Raw genomic sequence first — 12,261 nt, 5'->3', positions numbered from 1 at the left:
TCTCCCACAATTGTGAAAATAAACACTGCATTTTGAACCACTAATAGTGTCAGAGGTTTTTTACCTACAACAGCTTGCCTGATCCTCTCTTTTTCCAATGCAAGCATAAAGGAGATAGAGTTATGATCGCTGTCCCCAAGATGCTCTCCCACTGAGAGATCTGACATCTGTCCAGGTTCATTGGTCAGTACCAGATCAAGTACAGTCTCTCCTCTTGTAGGCTTGTCCACATGCTGTGTCAGGAAACCCTCCTGAACACACCTAACGAACTCCTCCCCATCCAATCCCCTTACCCTAGGGATATTCCAATCTATGTTTGGGAAATTAAAGTCTCCCATCACAACAACTCTGCTATTATTGCATCTCTCCAGGATCTGTTTCCCTATCTGCTCCTCCACCTCCCTGTTACTATTGGGCGGCCTATAGAAAACTCCCAGCAAAGTGATTGACCCCTTCCCACTCCGAACTTCCACCCACAGAGACTCTAAGACAATCCCTCCACAGCATACACCTTCTCTACAGCTGTGACACTATTCCTGATCAGCAGTGCCACTCCACCCCCTCTCTTGCCTCCCTCCCTGTCCTTCCTAAAAAATCTGCATCCCGGCACCTGGAGTATCCGGTCCTGTCCCTGAGACATCCAAGTCTCCGTAATGGCCACCACATCACACTTCCAGGCATCGATCCACGCTCTGAGCTCATCCCCTTTATTCACTTTACTCCTGGCATTAAAATAAACACATCTCAATCCTTTGGTCTGAGCTCTCCCCTTCTCTATCCCCCGTCCATCTTCCCTCTTGCACTGTCTATAACCCTTCTCTGTTTGCGAGCTAACTTCCTCGCTCCCAGTCACCTCATCTCGATCCCCTCCCCCCAACCTATCTAGTTTAAACTCTCCCCAGTAGCCTTAGCCAACCTTCCCACCAGGATATTGGCCCCCCTGGGAATCAAGTGCCACCCGTTTTTTGTGTACAGGTCACACCTGCCCCTAAAGAGGTCCCAATGGTCCAGGAACCTGAATCCCTGCCCCCTGCACCAGTCCCTCAGCCACACATTCATTCTCCACCTCACTCCATTCCTGCCCTCACCTTCCCCTGGCACAGGGAGCAATCCTGAGATTACTACCTTTGCTTTCCTCCTTCTCAGCTGTCTCCCTAATTCCCTGTACTCTCTTTTCATGACCCCTTCCCCCTTTCTTCCCACATCAGCGGTACCAATATGTACCGCTACCTCTAGCTCCTCTCCCTCCCCCCTCAGGATGTCTGGGACTCGATCAGCGACATCCTGGATCCCGGCCCCAGGGAGGCAGACCACCATCCGAGACTCCCGCCTGCCTCCTCAAAAACGCCTGTCCGACCCCCTTACTGTTGAGTCCCCGATTAACACTGCCTTCCTCCTCTCTTCCTTAGCCCTCTGAGTTCCAGGGCCGGACTCCACCCCGGAGACACGGCCACTGCTGCTTCCCCCAGGCGGGCTGTCCCCCCCAGCAGTACTCAGGCAGGAGTACTTGTTGTGTAGGGGCACATCCACCGGGGTGCTCTCAATCACCCGAGCTTTACCCTTTCTGGCCATCACCCACTTGGCCTCCACCCGTGGCCCTGGTGTGACCACCTGATGATAGCTCTTGTCTATCACCTCCTCATTCTCCCTTTACAGCCTAAGATCCTTGAGCTGCAGTTCCAGCCCCGTAACACGGCCCCTCAGGAACCGCAGCTCAACACACCCCTCACAGATGTGGATGTCCGGGAGGCCAGGTACCTCCAGGACCTCCCACATCCTACACTGAGAACAACACACTGGCTTCACACTCATATTTGACCCTTTATGCCAAGGTACACAGAGAAAAGTAAATAAGAATTAAAAACTCACCCCTGCTCGTCCTGTCCCCTGAAGCCCTGTGAGCCAAAGCCCTTACAGCTCACACTCTGCTTCCCACTCACTCTGCTGCCTGCTCCTGACGCTGCCCGCTGTACACTGCGGCCTGCTTTTTAAACCTCCCGCGCACTTAAAAAGAAACTACACGCCTTCCCAGATTGCCCCGCGGGCGGCCGACTTCCGCTTTTCTAAAACGAGCCGAAACTTCTAAAAACCCGAACACTCGAAAACCCGCGAAAAAGTAAGTCAAAAAAATTACTGTCTTACCCTCTTTTGCCGTACTCGCAAAACGCTCCTCTCTCCCTTGCTCCGGTGGAACAAAATTTACATACGCCTTTCCACTGCCCATAATCTATAAGGGGCAGCATGGTGGCACAGTTGTTAGCACTGCTGCCTCACACCACCAGGAACCCGTGTTTGATTCCTGACTTGGATCACTGTCTATGCGGAGTCTGCACGTTCTCCCTGTGTTTGCGTGGGTTTCCTCCGGGTACTCTGGTTTCCTCTCACAGGTTAGGTGCTGGTTAGGTGCATTGGCCATGCAAAATTCTCCCTCGGTGTACCCAAACAGGTGCCGGAGTATGGCAACTAGGGGATTTCACAGTAATTTCATTGCAGTGTTAATGTAAGCCTACTTGTGACACTAATAAATTAACTTTAAAACTTTAAGTTTGGTATGTGATCGGTGTGCTTTATTACTGAGACTGAGCGTCAAAATTGAAATAAATTCCAATAGCGAGATTTTAGCAGTTTAAATTAAAGATAATTTATTCTCACAGATTTAGCCCAGATTTTAAAAACCTGCATCTCAGTTATTCATCTCAAATGCACAATGATAAAATGCAGATCAAGGTAAAACAATATGTTTGCAACTTATATTTATTTCAGCCTCATTCGTGGCAGGCCTGTAGTTTCTTAGATGATGTTTTAAAATTGAATTGAAAGTCTGGTAAAGCAAATGGTTCTCAGTAAGCTGCAATGTTTCTTGTAGTCAAATTTCCAGGTGCTTGGTTCTCAGGTGAACTCAAAGTTGGAACATGTTTGTGGGAGACCTTTTCCCATTTTCAAAGTATCGCTGTATATTACCATGACTGCTCGACTGACTTGCAGGCGGTTCAATTGCTTTAAGTGGAATTCTCTCTCGCTCTCTTGTTTGCAAGCACCTTCTGATTAAAAGCAGAAAATGAAAATAGTCTCTTCATCCACAATTTCAAAGTACTTTTTATAAACCAAAGGTGGGGTTTCTGCATATTTCAGCCATCCTGCATTGTCATTTGACACCTCAAAATTATGAGGCAGGGACCAGGTTGTTATCAGGGTGATGTTGCGCGGACAAAGTCATTTCTCCTGATGCAGACTCCCCCATAGTTAAGGATGCTTCTGAGGGTCAGTGTCACCACTGCCAGAGGCACAGTCCTCTTGAGGACCTAGGCACTGGGGTCGATGTGATGGGGTCACACTTTCCCAGTGACTGGATTGAGTGGTGGTTTTCACCATTCTAGGGAGACCTTCAATACCTTAGAGGCACTGGTATGAATGATGTGCTGTGTCAGTGTCAGGCTACACCAACCAATGAGCTGTCTGCCTTGCAGAGAGGAGATGGAGGAGGCTTTGTGTGTGAGCACCCAGTCTCTCAGTGGTTGCCTCTTAGTGTCAGCACCATCTTCTCAGGTGTTGGGACTCCTCCAGTCGGTCTTGCAATCTTAGGAGTGATGCGGACATCCCTACCTGCTGCTTACTGCCTTTGGAACTCCAGCAACTTGGAGATGAGTGAGTCCAGAGGGACATCATCTCACTGTCTGACTGGGGCTCATCGGAGTCCTGGCCTCCAGCAGTCCTCTGACTGCCGGATTCCTGGGACGTCACTGCCTCAGCCTGCTGTGGATCATCAGAAGTGAGGTGCCCAGCAGTTTGTGACCATGATGCCTCTCTACTACTAAATCCCACCGAGGAGTGTTTCTCTGCCTTGGTGAAGGGTATGGGTGAAAGCTGTGATGCCTCTTCTGTCTGCACATCAGAGAATTCATTAGAGCTGCTCTCTGTGCTGGTGTCTATTACCCTGCTGGTGGGTGCCCTAGATTGCTCCTGTGCTGTCCCTGCAAGAGAAGGGAGATGACATTAGTGCATGGAATGGCCTTCAGATATAAGAAATAGAATTGACATGAGGTTGGCAAGACACATGTTGTTGTTGTGGGTCCTCACATTTTTATTGCTTGCCCACCTCGCCCTCAGCATAAGAGTGGTCCTCATTCTCCTGTGTCCACCATGCTTAGCCTTTAGAGCGATGACTCCTTGTTGCCCTAGATCCTGAAGTTTTGGGGAATCCTGGATTGTTGTCTCTCTAAATGGCATAACACTGATGTGATAGGAAGGTCAGTATACTGTACTGTAGAAGAAGTGGACCTTGTCTGATTCAGTCTTGTTTCTATTTCTGAAAGCATTTGGTCATTTGCACCCTGGATCACCAGTGCTGGTGGATGGATTAGTGTGAATGTACTTACCAAGCGGTCAATGTTGAGAGATGAATGTGGGATTGTACCAGCACCTCATAACATCTGGGTTTCGACTTTGATCCTCTCTGATGATTCACCCAGTGATGAGGTTTAATGGTTGCATTCAGGTACTTGTTGATCCAGATGTTCCATTTTCTCTTCAGGCTGATGAAGGTTACCTTTATCTCTCTGGGAAGGAGCTGCATTATCTGCCTGTTATTTATTTAAGTAGTTGCATGATTGCTTTAAAAGCCAGTCACATGATTTACTGATTAGGGTGTTGCACAGATTGCTGTTTTAGTTTAATTTGTACTCTGCGCAGAAAACATTTCTTTCAATAAACCGGTTGTTTGTTACTTTGAATCTACGTGTGCAAATTACGTCTTTTTACTTTTTGTGTGAAACCCAAAACTCCTAACATATTTAGGACATTTCACTGCCTCAGCGGAGAGTGTTGAAATTCTGCACTGAAATCTCAGTTGAGGCCATCAGTGCTGTTGGGGATTTTGAGCGTCTCCAACTTGGTATCCTCAATGATTGTCAGTTCCTTGATATCTTCCAACTATGTTAATGAGGTTGAGGGTAACACATTGTAATGGAGTGATTCTAGAAGCCATGCTTATAACTGGTCATCAGATCCCTCCTGGGCCACATAATGGGGTGTCTGTTGTCCGCAGCCAGAGATTGGCTAGCCATAGTTCTCTATCAGACAGGACAGTTACACTTAGATCCATAGAAAGGTTACGCTACAGAAAGGGACTTTCAGTTATGAAAAAGTGAGTTAAGTTGTGAGCATGGCGTATTATTATGGGCAGCAAGGGTGGTCATTATCACTCCCACTAGAAAGTTATTGTTACAAGAATTATATTGTGCCGATCCTGGCGTGACAAAGATGAAGATGCTCGCACGCAGCTTTGTGTGGTAGCCTGGGATAGATACCGACATTGAGAATCTGGTCCTTTCATGGGGACCATGTTCCTGCTCATAATAGATACTCACTCCAAATGGTTGGATATTCACCAAGTGAAGTTCACAAACTCAGCGGCAACAGTTGAGAAATTGCGACACATATTTGCCACCCATGGGTTGCCCGAGGTGCTAGTATCCAACAACAGGAATGCTGTCACTGTGGAAGAGTCCCAGAATTATATGAGAACCAATGGCATTCAACATACTCAAACTGCACCCTACCACCCTGCTTCAAATGGACTGGCTGAGAGAGCTGTCCAATCATTCAGAGCTGCCATGAAGAAACAGTCATCAGCCTCTCTACAGTCCCAACTGGCCCATTTCCTGATCACCCACAGAATAACACCTCATGTCACCACAGGGTGTTACACCTGCTGAGTTACTAATAGGCAGATGGATTAGTACAAGGTTGGATCTCCTATTTCCAAATTTGGTGGGGAGAGAGGAGGTGAAACAAAAGGCACAGAAGAGCATCACAACGCAACAAAAATGGAGAGGGTATTTGAGGTGGGAGACTTAGCATATGTAAAGAATTATGGTGCTGGTCCAAATTGGATCCCTGGAATGGTTGTGAACAGAACAGGACCAGTGCCGTATGAAGTAATTGTCCAAGGAAAAAGGATAAAGAAACACCTGGATAGGTCTGGACTCACATGTAGGCTAGACCAGGTAAGGATGGCAGATTTCCTTCCCTAAAGGGACATTAGTGAACCAGGGTTTTTATGACAATTGAAAATGATCTCATGATCATCATTAGACATTTTTAATTCCAGATCTTTGTTGAATTCAAATTTCATCAACTGCTGTGGTGGGGTTTGAACCAGGGCCCTCAAGCATTACCCTGGGTCTTTGGATTATTAGTCCAGTGACAATACCACTGCACCACTGCCTCCCCGAATTGATCTAAATAATAATGGTCTACAGCCTTACAAAATTATACACTTATTAAAAGAGTCATAAACTATGGGATATTTTTAATGGAAAAGACATCAGGGAAACCAATCTGGAAAATTATGGGCTAGCAATAGAGAAGCATGAGAAGCTAAATTTGGCTTACTTGAACTGTCTTATAGTCCATAATTACATGATTAAAACCTGGTTTGGATGTGTGCATGATAAAGTTAACCTCTACTTGCCAAAATCATCGAAGAAGACAAACAAGATATCCAGGGGAATTTCTTTATTAATACCTGTGACTATACAATTAATATTGTTTTAAAATCAGATAATACAAGCAAATTGTTTTTGTTCAAGAAATGTGACCCTCGGTTTAACCGTGTGTGTCTAGATCTGACCAATAATGAAAAGTCATGATGTGGAGATCCAGCGTTGGACTGGGGTAACACAGTAAGAGTTTTAACAACACCAGATTAAAGTCCAACAGGTTTATTTGGTAGCAAATGCCATTAGCTTTCGGAGCGCTGCTCCTTCATCAGATGAAGTGGATATCTGCTCCATCTGCTCCAGATATCCACTCCATTTGACGAAGGAGCAGCGCTCCGAAAGCTAATGGCATTTGCTACCAAAAAAACCTGTTGGACTTTAACCTGGTGTTGTTAAAACTCTTACAATAATGAAAAACCAGTGCTAAGTGTAGAAGATTCTTTGTCTTTCTTCACAACTCTGTCTTTGAATGACATATGGTTCGTCTAATTGATACATTGGCTGGAATTTTACTATCCCGCTCGCCATGGAAATCGGAGCGGGCAAGGGCAGACTATGGAAAGGTCCGTTGACCTCGGGTGCGATTTTACAGTTTTGGGATGAGTGAGACTGTAAAATCCCGCCCAATCTGTCACCCCAATCTCCAGAAGAATTGCTGATGGCTCTATTAAATCTATTTACGTTTTGAGGCATTTTTAGTACATAATGTTACGACACTACACGGAGTTTACAGCAGTGTAACTGAGGCCAGTTCTTTATGTTAAACCTACTGGAGCTCACCAAAGAGAAACTAATCATCAACTTGCCAGGACATGATCAACACAAATGGAGGGTGCAATCAAGGGCAGCTAACATGCTGCGAAATTTGGAGAGAACTGTGCTGGAAATCGTTGGCTATGAAAGGGTGGATTGGATTATTGGAGTGAGATGGGCTGTTCTGCCAGTGAGTTCTAGAATGGACAGCACGGTGGCACAGTGGTTAGTACTACTGCCTCACAGTGCCAGGGACCTAGGTTCGATGCTTGGGTCACTGTCTGTGTGGAGTTTGCATGTTCTCCCCATGTCTGCGTGGGTTTCCTCCGGGTACTCCGGTTTCCTCCCACAGTCTTAAAGGTGTACTAGTTAGGTGAATTGACCCAAACGGGTGCCGGAATGTGGTGACTAGGGGAATTTCACAGTAACTTCATTGCAGTGTTAATGTAAGCCTTACTTGTGACTAATAAATAAACTTTAAGAAGTTTCACATTCTCATTGTACATTCTCAACTACACATCAACGAACATGAGGATTGATATCAAAAACGCTTGTAAAACATGTTGATTTTTCCATTAGATTTGAGGTAAGAACAGCATTTCCCACTCCTTTACTACTCACAAAGACTGGTGTCTACTCCATTGATAGCTCACCAGAAGCCTTTCATAAAACTAATGGTATCCAGAAAGGAATTAAATAGATACGTCATTAAATTGTTGTTTAAGTGAAATAATTCAAACCCCCCCCTTTTCCAGCAAAAGCATAAATCTTGCTGAGTTTTTTCCTTTTTCTTCTGAATGGTGTCACAAGGTTTTTTCAACAGTAGAACTGTCAGCACTGTAACCATTAGTAACACAGATAACAGGAGGATCATCACATCTACGCAATAGTAAGCATACCAGGGGAGTCGGTAGGATTCTGAGCGCAAATGTGCTGCACCTTTGTGTCGAGCAACAAACTCAATCCAAAAAATGGCTCTCTCCATTGGAGACTCGGGTTGATCCCTGTGGAGAGCAGAGAGTTTCTGCATGTTATCCCGATAAGATGTGTTGCTTATGACTTTGTTAAGTGCCTGCAATAGATCCATTGACTGCATGGTTGCGACATTAATTACTTTTGCCGCACCTCGGGTCTCAAGTCTAAGTAAATTGTCAAACTGGTCAAAAAGCAGAAGAATGCCAACCACTGGCACCCCATGATAGATGGCTTCATAACTCCATTGGTGCCACCATGGGAAACAAAGACTTGTATCTTGGGGTGTCCTAGAAGATCATTCTGAGGGATCCATTTTGCCAGTAGCATATTATTACCTATGTTGGGAGGGATTGGTCCATTGTAGCTCCAAATAACTTTCTGAGGTACCTGAGCAAAGACCTCTGTTATTTTCATTGTAATATGCATTGGCAAAGAGCTGACAATAGTCCCCAGAGACATCACAATAGTCCCATGTTTCCCTGAGGATAGGACAAACTCTTCAAACTCTGCTGCGAGAGGTTTGGGTGGTTTACACTGGAATCCTCCAATGTAAACAATATTTGGCATGGTGGGTCTCGGGAACTCAAATATAAAATCTACTCTCATCAGCCACACATCGGCCCTCAGGAGAACTGTCTCGATATCTGCGTCTGGGCCCACATATCGATGGCAGAGCTCACTGTAAACGGGGAAAATTAGAAATTTTGAAATGGGTATTGAAAGAAGATTTAGGATGACATTTTGCGTCCTTTGGAGAAAACTCATTTGATCTGTCAATCATGAGCCGAAGACTGGGACATGGGAAGGAGGTGATGGGGCAAATAGAAAATGAGCTTCTCTATTGCTGATCCATCAAACATTATACACCAAAGGGAGCTTTAAATAATAAGCCAGCATTGGACCGATTGGAACGGCAGGGTCGGTAAGTACTAAGTCAAAGTGTGCATTTTCAAACTGCCTTAACAAATTTTTGTTTTCATAAATTGCAATGATTAAGTTTCGAATCAAGGTATTACAGCTCTGTATAAAATACATCATTTCATACTGGAACCTAAAAGTGCCCAAGAGAGTCCAACCATTCCGTAAGGCTTCTAGTAACTTTTGTATGAAAGGTTGCACCATGCTGTTACTTCCATTTTTGCTTCTGCCGTTTCAACCACAATAGGTTAATATAGATCAGTCCTCTCTTTGATGTACCTGGATGATGAGAAATAAAAGACTGTGATGTTGTGCTCTCGATGTTTCAGTTCTTCTGTTAGAATTTTCATATTGATCCAGTGAACCTTAAAAGACAAAGTCACTAAGAAATGTAATGACCAGTTGGCCCCAGTCCGGAACCATGTGGTGTATTTTGGATGTCTGCAGTGCTGTTGTACACTGCTATATATCTGACCTCAGGCAAACTACTCACCACAGCTTAAAAATTAATTTTAACTTGAAACTCACAGACCGGAATTCTGCCGCTCCACCCGCCGCAGGATCGGAGCGGGCAAGGAGCGCACAACGGAAATGTCCGTTGACCTCGGGCGGGAATTTCCAGTCTCGCTCGTGCAAGGCCGTAAAATCCCACCCACTGTCTCATCAACAAGTTATAATCTTTATAAATTGATAAAGAACAGATGAAGTTCTGTTCTAGGCCTTAATTCCCCATAGCTGAGCATGCTTACCAATTGTGTGCTCTGCTGCTGCAGACTCCCAGAAGTGTGGTTGACTCTTAACTGCTCCCTCAAGGAGAACTAGGAATGGGCAATAAATGTTGGCCCAGCCAGTGATGCCCCCATCCGATGAAAGGAAAAAAAGTTGCTTCAGCTTTATTGTAACTTCATATACTGCACTTCACCCACTGAAGCTGTTACCTGCTCTGGTTGTGACACTCCAACTGGTTCAACTGGGTTTCAGCTTTATTTTGTTATAGTTCGGCTCCCGGCCAGAAATTCACTCTCCTGGGCAGGAGTCCATTTATTGAATATTTGTGGAGATAACAGTGACCTCAAACGTATTCATTTTACAGTGCCAGGGACCCGGGTTCATTTCTAGCCTCGGGTCACTGTCTGTGTGGAGTTTGCACTTTCTCCCCGTGTCTGTGTGCATTTCCTCTGAGTGCTCCAGTTTCCTCCCACAGTCCAAAGATGTGCAGGTTAGGTTGATTGGCCATGCTAAATTGACCCAAGTGTCAGGGGGATTAGCAGGGTAAATGTGTTGGTTTACAGGAATAGGGAATGCGCAGTGAGGAAAAAATTTGAAAATCACTCCGCTGCCACATCGCTCCCGGGCAGCAAAAAGCAGATAAAGCGCCCCGGGAGTGAAAAGCGGGAGCAATGGCCCCACAGACATACCCCCACCCTTACAACATAACTGTCCCCCTTATCCACACATCCCCCGCTACCCAAACCGATCGTGACCCTTTGCCCCCTTCCCCCCCCCCCGATCGCCCGCAGAGTGGCAGCAGACCCCCCTGCCTCCACACTAGAGATCCATCTGGCCTCCCCCGCCTCCCCGCACCAGAGATACATCTGACCCGCCTCCTCCTCCACCCCTTCCAGAAAATGATCGGGCTTCCCTTCTCTCCCACCCCCCCCCCCCCACCCCCCCTCCACTAGAGAATGATCTGACCCGCCTCCCTCCCCTTCCCCACCACCGATCTGAGTCAGAGAGCCGTTGGAAGTGCTGAACCTATCTCTTCAGCAGCTGGAGTGACCGAAACAGACCTTTGCTGAGCATGTCTGTTTCGCGCCGAATCTGGACGCGCGAACGTGATGGTAAAGGGGGAAATGCTGATATAATTGGGCGGGCAGTTCGTTAATTCAATTTAAATGCATGCAAATGCATTTAAATCGCCGTTGCACTCGTTTCGAATCAGATTGTGGCCATTTTCGGGCCTTGGCAAAGTGGGCATCTGTGCGGATGTGGGCACAGATCATGTTAATGGCCTCACGCCTGACTTTACCACGTTCTCGTGCCCGAAAACGGGTCGACGCAATGGTAAAATCGGGCCCTCATTCTTAGCCAAGAGGCCGAGAAGCTTACAACTTCCCATGGCCTCTGTTAGTATCCTCCAAGTATCACCAAAATGGTGCATGTTGCTGCCCCCACACTACTGCTGCCACATCTTACTTTCTCATCAAACATGTTGACCAAGTCAGACTCCTGGAGCCTGATTGTGTCAAATTCCATTGCATCCTGCTCACCCCTCCCAGAGTTAATGTGTGAAATCTGCCAGTGGACCAGCAGTAACTGCGCCTCTCTGCATCTCCCTTCAGAATGTCCACTCATTTGTGACAAAGCCCTTGCCCTATCCAATAGGAAATAGAACAGTACAGCACAGGAACAGGCCCTTCGGCCCACGATGTAGAATCATAGAAATCATAGAAACCCTACAGTGCAGAAAGAGGCCATTTGGCCCATTGAGTCTGCACCGACCACAATCCCACCCAGGCCCTACACCCATATTCACCCGCTAATCCCTCTAACCTGCGCATCTCAGGACAGTAAGGGGCAATTTTAGCACGGCCAATCAACCCAACCCACACATCTTTGGACTGTGTGAGGAAACCGGAGCACCCGGAGGAAACCCACGCAGACACGAGGAGAATGTGCAAACTCCACACAGCCAGTGACCCGATCCGGGAATCGAACCAAGGTCCCTGGAGCTGTGAAGCAGCAGTGCTAACCACTGTGCTACCGTGCCGCCACATGTTGTGCCGATCATGACGCCAAATTTAACTAATCCCTTCTGCCTGCCCTTGATTTTGTGGGGTGTATTTCATCAACATCACGGTCTTAACAGAAACTTGTCTGACGTGTGATGCCCCAATCCTTATAAACGAAGCTTCGCCACCTGGCTATCCAGAATGCTGTGGTGGTGATGTGATCCTTATCATCAAATCACACCCTGATCTGTCCCAATACTCCCCTGGAACTTCTGCTCCTTTGAGCATCTAACCCTGCTACAACTCTCAATTTTGAAATTCATGTTCTCTACTGTGCACTGAAGTACCCCATGTCAAATTATTCACCAATATAGCTTCTCTGT

At 46.4% G+C, this 12,261-nt stretch overlaps 1 protein-coding gene and 1 pseudogene across 2 annotated transcripts in view; both read right to left on the bottom strand.

The window, feature by feature from the left end:
* LOC144511222 (UDP-glucuronosyltransferase 2A2 pseudogene) overlaps positions 1 to 12,261 on the bottom strand; it is a 61,611-nt pseudogene that overhangs the window by 30,058 nt on the left and 19,292 nt on the right. The gene's annotated exons all lie outside the window — the stretch shown is intronic.
* LOC144511519 (UDP-glucuronosyltransferase 2C1-like) lies at positions 2,890 to 11,402 on the bottom strand. Its single transcript, XM_078241902.1, is given in 7 exon segments — positions 2,890 to 3,041; positions 3,672 to 3,971; positions 8,010 to 8,468; positions 8,471 to 8,903; positions 8,967 to 9,072; positions 9,426 to 9,511; positions 11,343 to 11,402. Coding segments are annotated over 7 exon segments (1,596 nt in total).

The sequence above is a fragment of the Mustelus asterias genome, chromosome 24, assembly GCF_964213995.1.
Source record: "Mustelus asterias chromosome 24, sMusAst1.hap1.1, whole genome shotgun sequence".
Taxonomy (NCBI): domain Eukaryota; kingdom Metazoa; phylum Chordata; class Chondrichthyes; order Carcharhiniformes; family Triakidae; genus Mustelus; species Mustelus asterias.
This window is presented reverse-complemented; position numbering and strand designations above follow the sequence as displayed.